The 14,809-nt window shown below is 42.7% G+C and overlaps 2 protein-coding genes across 5 annotated transcripts in view; both read right to left on the minus strand.

The window, feature by feature from the left end:
* Positions 1 to 3,487: 3,487 nt before the first annotated feature.
* On the minus strand, positions 3,488 to 6,733 carry LOC137801479 (interleukin-8-like). The gene is made up of 3 exons (XM_068598941.1): positions 6,655 to 6,733; positions 4,862 to 4,979; positions 3,488 to 4,357 (listed from the first exon to the last, which is right to left on the minus strand). Exons 1-3 carry the CDS (start codon positions 6,710 to 6,712, stop codon positions 4,273 to 4,275), a joined length of 261 nt encoding a protein of 86 aa, XP_068455042.1. The 5' UTR covers positions 6,713 to 6,733; the 3' UTR covers positions 3,488 to 4,272.
* Positions 6,734 to 12,372: 5,639 nt separating this feature from the next.
* Positions 12,373 to 14,809, minus strand: part of eeig1a (estrogen-induced osteoclastogenesis regulator 1a) — a 28,931-nt gene continuing 26,494 nt past the window's right edge. For 2 of the 4 annotated variants that reach the window (XM_068598928.1, XM_068598929.1), the window contains 3 exons: positions 14,570 to 14,691; positions 14,224 to 14,293; positions 12,373 to 14,052 (listed from right to left, as the gene is read on the minus strand). In XM_068598928.1, the coding sequence (XP_068455029.1) occupies positions 13,815 to 14,052; positions 14,224 to 14,293; positions 14,570 to 14,691 (430 nt within the window). In that variant the 3' untranslated portion in view covers positions 12,373 to 13,814. The other 2 variants (XM_068598931.1, XM_068598930.1) reach the window with 2 other exon arrangements.

The raw sequence follows: 14,809 nt of genomic DNA on the forward strand, positions 1-14,809 counted from the left end.
TCTTGAACGTCTCTCTTCGTCATTTTGCTGAATCTTTTACTCGCGTTTGGATTCCTGCTGACAGTGGCAGCGTGGGTTCTGCTGCAGAGCGACCACGAAGCTCAACCGTCACCGCGAGCTGCGACACGTCGGCCCCACACCTGTAACTCTGAAACAAACGGCTGGAGATGTGAAGGGACGCGCTCCTGAACCCTCTGGCTTTTACTTTCAGCTTTTAAAAGTCGAGCTTTCAGCCGCCCGCGGCCTCAGGAGGGATGGTACCGCCTGCCGAGCCAAAGAACACGCGTGACTTATGATCCGTCGACAGTGATATGTATTTATTGAATGAGACCTCCTGAGAGGAATGGGATGCTTCGTGTCCAGGAGCTGAATGTATTTACTGAGGGCTCGCGGTGAAACCTGCTGTGGGAGCCTCTTGACGCCAGATTCCTGTGGACTTTGAGTCAAAGGATTAGAGCTCAGAGCCCTTTGTGTCAGTTGTAACTCAGGGCTATGCTATGCTACGCTATGCTAAGCTATGCATCTAGCTGTACCTCTCCAACTAGAGACTCTCTGAGTCGAACGAGCAAAACCAAACGAGAAGCTTTTGGTTTGGATCCTCTCTGAAGCACAGGTGATGATGTGTGTGTTTACATGCATCTATATGTTGTTGTTGTTGTTGTTGTTGTTGTCGAGGTCTCACGTCTTGGGGCATTTTTGATAAAACTGCTTCTGCACTGTTGCTCCATTCCCAAAGAAGAACAACTGGGGAACTTAGAGTCCGTTTCAGGAGCTGTCAGGCGGTGCAGAGCGTTTGAAAAGCTCCTTTTGTTTAGTTGTGGTTGAACTCAGAACTGAGTTCACTGCCCAGAGCCGACCGACCAGCCAACTAACCAGCCAACTAACCAACCAACTAACCGACCGACCAGGTGAATGCCGTCCACACCAGCGGCTCCAGACCTGCTGCCCTGAGACGTCCTTCTCGTATCTTGTTTTTCGGGGCTTTTCTCTGATCTTCGCTCCTTTTCTTTCCTGTACTTCCTGTGCAGTTTGTCAGGTGTTGAACTCTAAAAGAGAGACGGTCCCGTCCCGTTGGAGCCGCCCTGCAGCACGAGGCGGTCTGATCGCAGCTCCCGTGTGAGGCTCTGTGTTCCATCACACCGCCGTGTCGTTTTGGGTTTTTATTTTACCTTCAAGTTAAATGAGTCAAAGCTTTTGCGCCGTTTAGTTTAAGAGAAATAAACTGACCTCAGCTTTTAAAGCTCCGCCTTCAACGGGCTTTTCCTTTCGCGGCTTCTCTTCGTCGCCCCTCGTGGCCGATGCTTCGCTCCTAAACTCACAGGGTTGCTTTGTTCTTCAGGTTCTGCACCGGAGGTAAATGTTCTCTGACGACTGAGCGTCTTCACCTCTGTGGACGTCTCATCCTCACCCACCAGGAGACTTCCTCTGTGACGGACCTCTGTCCAACTTTGTTTCTGAACTTCAGGGCATTTCTTTCCGTCTCCAACAAACATGCAGTCTTTCAATCCATACTTTGTACAATTCAGTATTATTAGCTTTTCTTTTTTTGAGAAACAAAAGATAAATCCGGCTTTCAAAGCGGTTTCGTCTTGATGGCTTTTATTCCTCTGGTGCACAAAGCTTCAGGCTTTTCACCTTGTGAGATGCTTTCCTCACACACACCCTCCAACGTCCACAGCCGGTCCTTTGAGCGCCCCATTCATAATCCACTATTATGAGCATTCATAATCCACCATCATGAGCATTCATAATCCATCATCATGAGCGTTGGTCCGTTCTGTCGAGCGCTCCTCACATCCTCTTTTCTACAAACAACGTGCCTAGTTTGTACAGTTCCAACAGCAGCACTGCCCATGAGACAAGACGCTCAGAGATTAACCCCTCGCCATCATCATCCCTCCATCCATCATCCCTCCTTCCGTCCCTCCAACTCTTCCTCCTCCTCCACCTCCCGGGATGAGATCATGAGCAATCCCAGTTGTTTGTGTCTTCATCCCATCGGGAACAAATGGTTTGTTTTGTTCCCTCTGCAGAGAGTCGCTGCATCTCTCTCAGGATTATTACAAATAATCCTGTTGTTCAATATCTGGACCTGGTTTCTTTGTTGACGCTGCGTTCTCCTCCCAGTGTGTTGACCTGTGGATGACGACAGGGAAAAGAATTGAAAAACACAACAAAATGCCAAATAAGTGTTCTTTTAAAATAATAATAATAATAAGAGGGATCGTTAGAGTCGATGCAACCTTTTCAAAAGATGTATCATGATTTATTTTTGATTAATCCACAAGTTAATGCACTGGCTAATATGATCATTTTTAAAATGAAAGATTTTGACGTCGGCGTCTTCAGACGATTAAAAGAACTCTTTCATCAGCTTGAAACCAGAGCGGCGACAACAGGAAACTCTGAGGCGCAGAGCCGCTGAACCCCAGAGGACAGCAGCTCGCTCTTCCTGGAAACTTTAAATGTCAGAAGGTGCAAAACTGCAACGCCGTTGGCGCCTCGAGGACGAGAGCGTTTACCTGATGGAGCGTCGTGAGTTTCCTCCGGTTTCTTCAGTTAGGAAAGTTCCAGCAGATTGAAGCACGACGCGAGTCACGAGGCCCTGAATCCCCAAAGTGACGAGAACGAATCAATGGAAAGAAAACAAACTTGTAAATTATGAAAGGTTTTAAAATTGAACAAAAAGCAGATTGAGATTATATTTTGTGAAACTTTTATGCTTTTCATATCGTTTGAAAAGTGACATTCTCCTTCTGATGATGGTGATTTGTTTTTTTTCTCTAAAGGGAAACTCCTGATTAGATCAGTGAAACATTTGTGCAACGTTGATTTATTATTATTAATAATAACCCTGATTATGCAACAGTGTTATCGCAGCTGGAGTTGCATGAAAAACTGGAAGTGTGGACTTGAAACCGCAGGAATAAAGCAGGCTGGTGGGGGTCTAACGCAGCGCTGTGTTGCATTGTGGGAAGTGTAGGCTGCAGTGTTGTTGCTGTTTGACCCAAATATCATAAAGTCTGTCAGATTGTACCAAAGTATAAAAAGTGCTTTACAGGAAAAAATAAAACAAAACACTTATTTTGGGGGATTTTAAATGAAATTGTTTTCCCCCAAAAAGCCGACGTTTGGGTTTTTGGACGTTTTCATCCAGATAAGAGATTTGGTCGAGTTGTATTGAGGCTCCTCTGCAGATGAAGAAGCTCCTCGTCTTCTTCACGTTTGTGTAGAAAGAGTTTGAGTGAAGGACTGAAGGCTGCAGCTGTTCATGTGTTGAACCCGACATGGAGCCGCTCTCCAGCTCCTGGACGCAATAAACACCTGGTTTTAAAGAGTGCTCCTGTCTGGTGTTTGTTTATAGCAAGAAAAGTCAATAACTAGATGGATGAATATGTACTTTATTAGACACACAACTTCATTAGACACACACACGTCAAGAGGATTTCAGCACCATCACAAAAAGAAAAGTCATAATCGCTGCATTTGTTAGACGTCCTGAGTCAGTCTGGACTTCCAGGGAGACGCTCTGTGTTCGTACAACGACATGAAAACATGAAAGCGTTTAAAATGTTTAATATTCAGAGTCTGAGTGTCTGCACAGCGCTGGTGCATTAACAATATCACATTATGTCTTGAAATAGCACCGTTCATCTGCAACACAGTGTCAGTACTGCAGGTGCACCAGGAAGCACTGACAGTATTATTGTGGCATTATTAGCATTCTTACTATAATTAAAAGAAAAAGAGCAAATGGTTTGTATGGTGTAAATAACTCATTCATAGAGCAGCAAAGGACACAGCGGCTCAGTGCTGTGAGGAGATGAAGGGTAATATTATATTACTGTATGAATCATAGTAAAGGTTTTTACCATTATCTTAATAACTGCTGACCAACACAAGAGGAAGCTCTTCCTTTGATAAAATACACAGAAAAAATACATATACTTTTTTGTTTGTAAAAAAAAAAGCTCAACAAATGAAAATAAAATGTGTTCATTTTTTAAACCAAAAGGCAGAAATACACACAAAACACCGTGACCACTTTGACTTAAGAAAGATAGTTAAAGATTAAAAAAGGATCATTCAGATTTTAAAGCGCTGACGGGATCTTTTTCAAATTCCTTTTGTCCCGGATGTCACATCCAGTTTACAATGACGTGAACGCCTCACGTGTGACGTGACCAACAACAAGCTGTGCCACACCATGTGATGACGTCATGTGGATGGACGACATCGCGACAACTGAGGAAAGAAAGACCGACAACTTCTTTACTTGTCCAGGTTGCTGAGCAGCGCCTTGACCCACTTCTCCTTCGGGTCCACACAAACTTTAAAGCCGTTGGTCCTGTTGACTCTGCGGAAGAGATACAGGTTTATTTATTAGGATTCACTGGAAATGATCAGATTCACAGTTCAATAATGTTCAGTTTACCAGAAGAGGTGCAGAAAGTACATTTACCAGCACGCTGCAGACAGCAGATGAGCTTTACAGCTGGAAACTAAATTCATACGGTTGTTGCAACTTTGTACTTTTGCTCCAGTGCTTTCACTTTGGCTCTAAATGCAGAAGTACTTTATATATATATATATATATATATATATATATATATATATATATATATATATATATATATATATATATATATATATATATATAATGTATGTTCATCCTCTTTCAACTCAACATTGAATATAAGCAGGAAGTCATCATGAATATGATGACTTCATTTTGATCCAAAGCCACATGGTGCTCTGTACACAGTACTGGTTAGGGGTTCAGTGTCTTGCTCAAGGACACAACGGTAAGGACTAGCGGAGCTGGGGGTCGAACCACCGACCCTCCAATTGTTAGACTCACATGACTTGAGTCCGGCGACAGAGTCCTGACGTGGGGATCAGCGTCACCTCCCTGATGAGCGCCCTGGGGATCGGAGAGGAGCGCAGCCGGAAGCAGACGCAGCCCTGCCGTGGGAGAGCTGCCACAAAGCACGAAGAAGAAGAAGACTTGTTAGGATGAAGATGAAGCGTTGCTGCTCGGACCAACGTGTCAACAGACTGATGACTTCCTCCAGATTCAGTATCTGTGTGGAGCTTTAACGACGTCTCACTGTTTCATTACTAAGCAGTAAGGTCCGAGAGGCAGTACTGTACAATAATGTACTGTTCAAGGTGTCGTTACCCTTCAACTGTACATTATTGTAGATACAGTACTGCCTCTCGGACCTTATTGCTTTCATAATACGGTTACCAGCGACATTATAAACTGTGATAGTAAGCTGCCTTTCAACCCAACATAGTTGTAGACACCAAAAGTTGTGTATCGCATTTCAGTAGCGTAGAGAAAATAGTCCCGTACGGGACTATAAAACTGACGACCTGGTCACCAGGCCGGTTGAAAGCAGGGTGGAGGATGACGCCCAGCCAACGGTGGAAATAAGTGCTCTCGCTGCTTCTGTCCGTCTTTTCTCCGTTATTTACCCTCCATGATGTTTAAAGAACTTGTCTCTCAACTAGTTATCTCTTAACTAGTCTCTCAGAGCGTGAACTAGTCTCTCAGAGCGTTAACTAGTAACTTTTATTGTGGAGGGGAAGCGGAAAGAGAGGAGGATTTAATCGAGTAAAAAGGGAGACAAGAATAAAGTGTTTGCCGTCTTGTCTTACCTAACGGAGCAGCGTGTTATTTTATTATTATAAAAGTACAGACGCAGAGAAACCCCCGCTACACGTTTGTCAAGCTGGAAATGACAACTAACGGTCGCGCAATTTAAATCTAGCTGTTATTTTGAGTGCGCACTGATATGGAACGCTGGTTAATGTAAACAGGCTGTACAGTACTTTATTGTCTGAATAAACTACCCCCGTGACTCACTCTCAACCAATCAGAATGCTTGATTTGATCTACCCGTATAATGACTATCATTAGTACTGTGACACTTCAACGTTTTAAAAACCACAGGATCCTAATCTGGATCCTTTTGGATTTTTTGCAAATAAAACATATAAATCACAAGAAAATATATTGATGTTATACACCAAATTAAACACCAAAGCATTTGCTACAAGAATCAGTCAGCCATTTAAAAAAAACTCAAACGGAAAGAAAGATAATCATAAAAGTATAAAACAAAAAAAAAACAAAAAAACAAATCAGCCCAAAATCAGCATGTTTCCAGAACCAGCAACCGTTAGCTTGGTGCTATCAGAAACATCCTGATGTCCAGAAGCAAGACAGTTCCACACAGAGTCCAGACATTCAACATCCTTCCAGCTCTAAGAACCAGAGATATGAGCCAAAGAACACAGAAACATGAATCGCTTTATTTGCAGTATTTGCTGCATAATCAACAAATACTGCTTAACTTTTTTTTTAAATTTTTTACAGTTTAATAATTGTTAATGTGTGTGCTTGTTTAATTTTAAAGGGAAATATTGGTTGTTTTATAAAAAAAATTTAAAAAAAATCTGAATTGTTTTATTTTTTTTCTTCTCCAAATATGACTAAATGTTACAAATGTGAGCCCTCGCTTGACTTTTTTCTGTACTAAATGCTCTCTAACTTTGTTCTGCTTCACTTTATCAAAGTAAAACAATGCAAAAATTATGTTTATTTCTTAATATATTTTATATAGACAGCGGTGTGTTGAGTCTCACCGTGCAGAGAGGAGACGCTGCAGAGCAGCAGCAGCAGCAGCAGAGCTCTGGTGCTCATCCTGGAGGCCCGATGAGAGAGAGAGAGAGAGAGAGAGAGAGAGAGAGAGAGAGAGAGAGAGAGAGAGAGAGAGAGAGAGAGAGAGAGAGAGAGAGTGTGTGAGAGAGAGAGAGAGAGAGTGTAAATGTGTGTGAGATTGTGAATGAAGTCGGCTTTATAAAGCAGAAAATACGGAAGTGTGCCACTCTTGACATGTAAAATAAAGCTGATGGGGGTTTCTGCTGAATGAGCTCTGAGTTTCTGTTCACTGATCATCAACATTCACTTTACGTATAATGATGTACGGGATTGAAATACTTTCTTTTGTTCTCACTATTTATTCTAATGTCACATTGAAAAAAGAAAAGAGTTAATAATACAAAAAAGTGTCCTGTTTATATCTCAATTATATCAATAACTCACGTTCAACAACAACAAAACTATATTAAAACATCAAACTCTCCCTCAGCAGCTGAGTGCGTACTGCGCTCAACGCTGACATAACTCCTTATGTCACGCCCCGGCGCAGAGCAGGTGTCATATTATGTCATGTCATGTTATGTTATGTCATGTTATGTCATGTTATGTCATGTTATGTCATGTTATGTCATGTCATGTCCCAGCCAGCAGAGATGCCTTTGGGAAGAACACATGCTGCGTACAGATGGACACAAACGGTCAGTGTGTGTTCATCTCGGGCTCAGGTCCAGAATGACGCTCAGCAAAGAGACCGAGCAGCAGAACGTTCTGTCAGCGTTCTGCAGCTGGAGAGGAGCATCGCACCTGCAGGTTCACTAGTAAATACAACATGTGAGGATGCTCGAGGTCTGAGGTTGAACATGCACAACATGTATATTTAATGTCGTATTCAGGAGACAGAGTTTCTCAGAGAGGTTCTGCTGGAGGGCCGATGGCTTTACCCTCACTCAGAATGCAACACAATGAAACCTTCAATGATGCAGCAGCACATGATGGTGAACTGGTGAAGGACCACTCATAACGGCTGCAGTCTGGAACATGAATCAGGAACAGAGAACTCCAGTAGAACTTCTGTTTTCACCTCGCAGGTTCTCCACTTTCACCACATCCTGTACTGCTCACTAATTAATTGATGGGAATCTTAACCCCGCCCCAAAAGAAGTAGTTCCTGTTTATGAAAATAAGATTCATATTCTAAGATGCATATCAGATGAGCTCATGTGAAGTAAATACAGTAAATGTAGTAAAAACAGTAAAAACAGTAAAGACAGTAAAGACAGTAAAGACTGAACTCTGCGCATCAAGCGGGGAATCCCAACATGTCAAAAGAGGACGCGCAAAGTTTGAGGTTATGTATATTTTTATTATATTTCTGGTTAATAAAGTTAAATCAGGCTCCAAATTAAACATTATAACATCCTGACAGAGGAACTTACTCCAGCATGAGTTAATGAAAGCATGAGGTAATGAAAGCATGAGGTAATGAAAGCATGAGGTAATGAAAGCATGACTTAATGAAAGCATGAGGTGATGAAAACATGAGGTGATGAAAGCATGAGTTAATGAAAGCATGAGGTAATGAAAGCATGAGTTAATAAAAACATGAGGTAATGAAACCATGAGTTAATGAAAGCATGAGTTAATGAAAACATGAGGTAATGAAACCATGAGTTAATGAAAGCATGAGTTAATGAAAGCATGAGGTAATGAAAGCATGAGTTAATGAAAACATGAGGTAATGAAACCATGAGTTAATGAAAGCATGAGGTAATGAAAGCATGAGTTAATGAAAACATGAGTTAATGAAAGCATGAATTAATGAAAGCATGAGTTAATGAAAGCATGAGGTAATAAAAGCATGAGTTAATGAAAGCATGAGGTAATGAAAACATGAGTTAATGAAAGCATGAGTTAATGAAAGCATGAGGTAATGAAACCATGAGGTAATGAAAGGATGAGGTAATGAAAGGATGAGGTAATGAAAGCATGAGTTAATGAAAGCATGAGGTAATGGAAGGATGAGGTAATGAAAGCATGAGGTAATGAAAGCATGAGTTAATGAAAGCATGAGGTAATGAAAGCATGAGGTAATGAAAGCATGAGGTAATGAAAGCATGAGTTAATGAAAGGATGAGGTAATGAAAGGATGAGGTAATGAAAACATGAGGTAATGAAAGCATGAGGTAATGAAAGCATGAGGTAATGAAAGCATGAGGTAATGAAAGCATGAGTTAATGAAAGCATGAGTTAATGAAAGGATGAGGTAATGAAAGGATGAGGTAATGATCTATGCATTATGTGAGTCACAAAAAGCAGATTGTGCGTTTGACACATAATCCGTCATGTGTTTTGTGATTTGAGGGAGCTTCACCTGATGAACACATCCAGGATATCTCAGATTATATCTCAGATTATCCTTCACAAACTGTCTTTGAAGGAATGTGTGGCCCAGAGGTCATCTGAGGTCACAGTTTACTTCAGATTATAATCTCCTGTAGCTAAAACAACATCAATACACAAACAGGACAATTACAATTCATGACAAATAGGTCACACTAATAATCCATAACGCAGCAGTGGGTCAGAATCAGGGCTTGAAACATCTGATTGCAGCTTTTTATAAGTAAACTTTCCTGTAGAGCGATTCTGATTGGTTGAAATACATTGTATGTTAGTTAAAGCTCAGAGAAGGTGGGATGCTGAGAATAAGTGTTTGCTTCTAATATTATCTGCCACTGCAAGTATTTCAGTAGGTGTTGATGTTGGGTTTTGGGTTCTTTCAGGCTTTTGACACAAAGTTGGCAAAGAAAACAAGAGAAAATGAAACAAGTGTTTTCATTCATTCATTCTCTTAAATCAACATAATTTGTGCAAAATGACAAAAGAAAACTAATTTTCCAATTAAAATCTCAGACAGTTTCATTACTTTACTTCATAGCTGTCGAGTTCTAAATAATTATGAATTCTCAATAAATTAAGACTATGTTCAAAATAAAAAATATGGCAAATTGTTTGCTTCTTGTAGAATAATTAGAAAGTTAAAAGGACAGATTAGCAGATACAAGTCCAGACGTTATGTACTGAATCAGCTGCTGAGCCTCAGGGTGCAGACAGATTGTGTAACTCTCAACATTAATAACTCTACAGCGCTTCCTCATTTATTAATCCTCATGTCATTGATTGACAGCAAAGACACTTGGCTGCAAGTCATCCTCATGTTTCATTTCAGTGATCTTGAGGCAAAAGCTTCAGACTTCAGATCGAAACACATCTTGTGTCTCGTTTATCTTTGAAAGACGAATTCAGAGAAACAGATTTGGCTTCGTTTCCCGTCACCGTCCGGACAAGACGAAACTTAAAGGATTTCAGTGAAGACTTTGTTCGTTTCACTGCAGAAGCAAAACCAAAGCGCAGAAGCAGAAGCTGCTTCCTCTTGAGCTTCACCAAACCCGCCGAGCGGCTCGTTGTGGGCGCGTCTGAGCCTCAGAGGGGAAACATCTGTCTGCAGCCAGAGAAACCGCCTCATTTCAATGTCAGACCAGAAGGCCGGCCTCCCGCTCAGATCCTGGAAACACGCCGAGTCTTACGGGTCCAGTAAATCCTGCGGGTTGAAAATAGACCATGTTCTATATTTAATATACTTTCATAGCAAAGATTATATAGAACGGTTCATGTCAGGCAGAGAGCGGCTAAAAGAAGTGCAGCTGCTTTGCATCTCGGCTCAACAGCGTCCTCGTGCTCCTCGTGTGTGAAACTTAACTAACATTAATGAACATGAACATTAATGAACATAAACATTAATAAACATAAACATTAATGAACATAAACATTCATGAACATAAACATTAATGAACATAAACATTAATAAACAGTAAATGAACACTGAGCGTCTTTGTCTCTTCCACAAAGAAAACACATCAACTACATTTCTCATGGATTTTGCAGCAATGTGCACGTTGTCGATGACGTATTGATTCATATGTGTTGTGTTTGTGAGAGGTGGACATGTACAAATACACGTGACTACTTTCTACTTTCTACGACCACAAGAAGCTCAAGCGTAGCTTCAGTGAGGAAGACTCTTGAGGAAGACTCCGTCCTCTCCGTTCATCCTTCAGCTCATCCTCTCACAGCGATTCCTCCATCAGCTGATTGCAGAAGTTTCCAGTGAGCCAATCACAGCGCCGTCTCTCCTTCAACGGTTCCTCCTCAGCTGCTGTTGGTCGTGACGTCCTCCTCTTCACTCCAGTCTGCGTCCAGTGCTGCTCGTCCTTCATCGTCCAGCTGCAGACTCTTCTTCACCTCCACCAGGGCGTCCTGCCTCCAGAGGGTCACCGCCTCGTGCTCCTCCAGTCAGGACGAGCCCAGTCAGTCAGGATGAGCCCAGTCAGTCAGGACGAGCCCAGTCAGTCAGGACGAGCCCAGTCAGTCAGGATGAGCCCAGTCAGTCAGGATGGGCCCAGTCAGTCAGGATGAGCCTAGTCAGTCAGGATGAGCCCAGTCAGTCAGGACGAGCCCAGTCAGCAGACTTTGATACATGCAACTGCAATGCATGATGGTTAAACTCTGAAACATCTCCTGATTGAAATAGTAAAACTACGACCATCACTACTGCTAGTCTACTACTCATTACTTGTATATTGTGGTACTCTGTACTTGTGACAGAGTATTACTACGCTGCGTGTAAAAGATACTGCTAGAGAAGTACTTACAGATCCTTTTTTTCTGACACTTTGTTTCCCAGAAAACTGCAGATGATTTTGATATTTCAGAAGTAAAAGTTGATCAGGATTCAACTGGTTTCCTGCATGAAAGCTTTGAGCTGCCATGCGGAGCATCTCTGCACAGGAATACTCATAACAATACTCATAACAATACTCATAGCAATACTCATAGCAATACTCATAGCAATACTCATAACAACCATAAGGTGCTGCGGAGCTCTTCTGCTGGAAATATCTGAATATTTTCTCACACATACATAATTCACAACTGAAACATAACTTTAAAAATATTTAGTCTAAAAACATCTTGAGATGATGTGTAGTTACAGAATGCAAAACACACACACACACACACACACTATTAAACACACAACGCAGGACCAAACTCAAATTAGCTTTTTATTGTTTAAAGTAATACCAACCGAAGGAAAAGAAACTTGATTCTATAAGTTTATGATATAGGAGCTTTGTTACAAGACAATCATTTGTTAGTTACTAAAATAAAACAAAAGGGAGGTGAGTTTGTGTGCATAGCTTATGATCAACCTCCAGGCAAAATATAGATAAATAAATGCTTTCAAGGAATACTAAAGGCGGTGTAAACCCAAATCAGGGACTACAAGGTCAGTGGTTCATGTGAGGAAACAGAGTAGTGTCAGTGATTCAGCCTCCAGCGCTGCGTTCAAGAGGAGCTGGAGACACGGCAGCTTCACGGCACAGCGGACGCAGGACAACAAGGACAACAAGGACAACAAGGACAACAAGGACAACAGTCTTAAAATGATCTATTTGTTGTAAATGTTCCCAGATTGATCTTTTATTTATGAAGATCACACTCTGGAGAAAGAAAACTAAATCTGACTGTTTATCATCGTTTCTTTCACTTTTCTGTCACTTTATACTCGAAGATTAAACCAATTTAGCCGTTTCTGAACCAATTAAACTGATTTGAACTCTATGAGCGTCATCACTTGACATCGAGACGTCTGTGAGCTGCATTGGAAAAGGAGAGATTTAGTTTTTACAAACAGAAAAACAACATTTTAAGACTGCGTCTAAAAGAAAAATTAAAAAGAAACAGCAACCAGCCGGCTGGTTGCCAACAATGTAGTTTTGTTTGCCTCTTTGGTGTTTGTTCCTCTGTAAACAAAAGGGAAACATCCTCGTGAACACGGGCAGCGGCGAGGCCCGGCTGCTCCACCAGGGGGCAGCACAGACCTCCGTCTCCAACTCCTCCATTAAAAGCAGAACACTTTGTACCAGAGGACACGTTGAGTTCTGTCTGCTGAGGAGAGAAACTAGACGATGAACCGTCATCCTCCACGGAGTAGCAGAGCGGTGGATCCCCACAATGACCACGAGGAGGAGGAGCCAAACAAACTAGAAGAAAAGGAAGTTTCCCTCCTGACCGTCAGCAGCGTGGCGGCGCTTCAGGGTCATTCAGGAGAAACTCTCCAGGCAAAGCGGCTCCGCTGACGTTCCCCCGATCAACAGGGAGCAGCAACAAACAACAACAACACAACAAGAGAAGAGACGCGCTCAGTGGTTTTGTGGACTGATTCAGTGTTTGCTGCCGTCATCCTGTCGGGACTCGCTTTACACTTCTGCTGAATCAAACATTACACTTAACCTGCTTTGTTAATCCAGACGGTCTGCAGCAACAGAAGTGTGTCTGCTGGTTGCGTTCAAGGACATAATCCAGCCGAGTCCCTCGCTGCACAGCGAGTTGTCTGAAGGGAAGGCTCATCGAAAGCCTGGAGGACAACTATCTGCACGGTGCAAGTTATCGCTATAATTAGAACATTTCCACCACTTCACCGCCGAGTCCTGACACGATGACATCACCTGCTCGTGTGCAGAGCGCGTGTCCGTGTAGAAGTGTATGAGGTACTTGTACACAGTCTGTGTATTATTACTGCAGTAGAGCACCAGCACGGCAGCAAAGTGACAGTAATGCTCTGCTGTGAATCAATATCAGTAAAGTGAACTTTATATTTAGAATATTTTCTCCACCCCTGGAGTTTTTTTCACCATTTTCAAAACAATTAACCAATTTAGTGATCAAATAATAAATTATGAGCAGATTAAATCACCGCTGGTTCCCAATGCTGCAACATCCATCTGTCGTTTTAACATTTAAGAGATCTGTGACCGGCATTTAAAAGTGGGAGCGTTATACGTCCACAGCAGCACTTTCCTCCTGTCCGCTTCTCTGAACTCCTTCTACTGTAGTACTTATACACCGACTGTGTACAAGTACCTCATGCAACCACACTTCAACACATGGAAACCTTCCCGTAACTGGTCAAATTAATATAAAGATCTGCATCCAAAACACACAACCAGGCCAGATCAGAGAAACCGTGTGTGTGTGTGTGTGTTTTTTTGTGTTTGTGTGTGTGTGTGTGTGTCCCTCTGAGTCATCGCCCAGCAGAGCGCAGACAAACTTCACATAAAGTGCAAACTGACGAGGTTTCTCCTCTCGCAGCGTCAGACCGGCTGAAGCTCCAGGAGGAAGAACCACGACGAGGACCAGCAGGACCAGCAGGACCAGCAGGACCAGCAGGACCAGCAGGACCAGCAGGATGAGCGGCCGTCCGGAGGTCGTGGCGTGTCCGGCGGTTCAATGGCTCTCGATGACCACGGGCTCGTACCCGCCTGCAGAAACCCTGCAAGGACCCAGAGGCACCGGCACAGCAGTCAGAGGACGACACGTCTCTTTAACGCACTTTCTATTCCTACCACACACACACAACATGGATTTAATTGCAGTGCATGCATCTGCGCAGTATTTTGTATTTGATAATAAAGAAGGAAGCAACATGTCACCTGTTTCCCAGCCGGATGCCGCTGAGCGCCGTCGTTCCATCTCTGCTGACGAACAGACGCAGGTTGCTGTCTGCAAGAGACAGAAACTCAGAAAGTCAGAGAGCTGACGGACACCAGATGACAAGCGGGCGGCCAGGAGGAGGAAGAGGAGGAGGAGGAAGAGGAGGAGGAGTTACAGCTGGAGACGCCATCAAATATTCTGTTGAAAGCGCCACGAGAACTGAGATAAATCGTAGAAACCGTCGGCTTGTTGACGTGACAATCGCAACAGAGCGTCGATGGAGCTGAGGAGAGGATTCTGGGAGATGTAGTCTTTCCGGCATCTCACCAGCCATCGTGTTATTACCTTCAGTGTGGTTGATATCTGCAAAGTTTTGGCTTTGGACAATTTTCTCCACGATGTCGTCGGCGTCCATGCGGGTGTCGTTCACCCAAGAGGGGTGACTCTCCACCGAGTCCAGCTTCCTCCTGGAGGAGGAGGAGGAGGAGAGCTTTGTTTGAAAAGTACAATAGTAGTTATTATGGTCATTCTATTAAAACATCCTGTCAACAAATTGATCACTTACAAGTACAAAATAATAAACGT

This window comes from Clinocottus analis, unplaced genomic scaffold (genome assembly GCF_023055335.1).
Source record: "Clinocottus analis isolate CAN_PGR_092001 unplaced genomic scaffold, fCliAna1.0.p SCAF_41, whole genome shotgun sequence".
NCBI lineage: Eukaryota > Metazoa > Chordata > Actinopteri > Perciformes > Cottidae > Clinocottus > Clinocottus analis.

Bases quoted from the DNA above. Each gene is read 5' to 3' on its own strand.
- LOC137801479 (XM_068598941.1), bottom strand. From the start codon at position 6,712: ATGAGCACCAGAGCTCTGCTGCTGCTGCTGCTGCTCTGCAGCGTCTCC. The intron at 4,980-6,654 runs GTGAGACTCAAC...GCTTTGTGGCAG, and splicing joins CAGCGTCTCCTCTCTGCACG to CTCTCCCACGGCAGGGCTGC. The intron at 4,358-4,861 runs GTGAGTCTAACA...TCTCTTCCGCAG, and splicing joins TGTCGCCGGACTCAAGTCAT to AGTCAACAGGACCAACGGCT.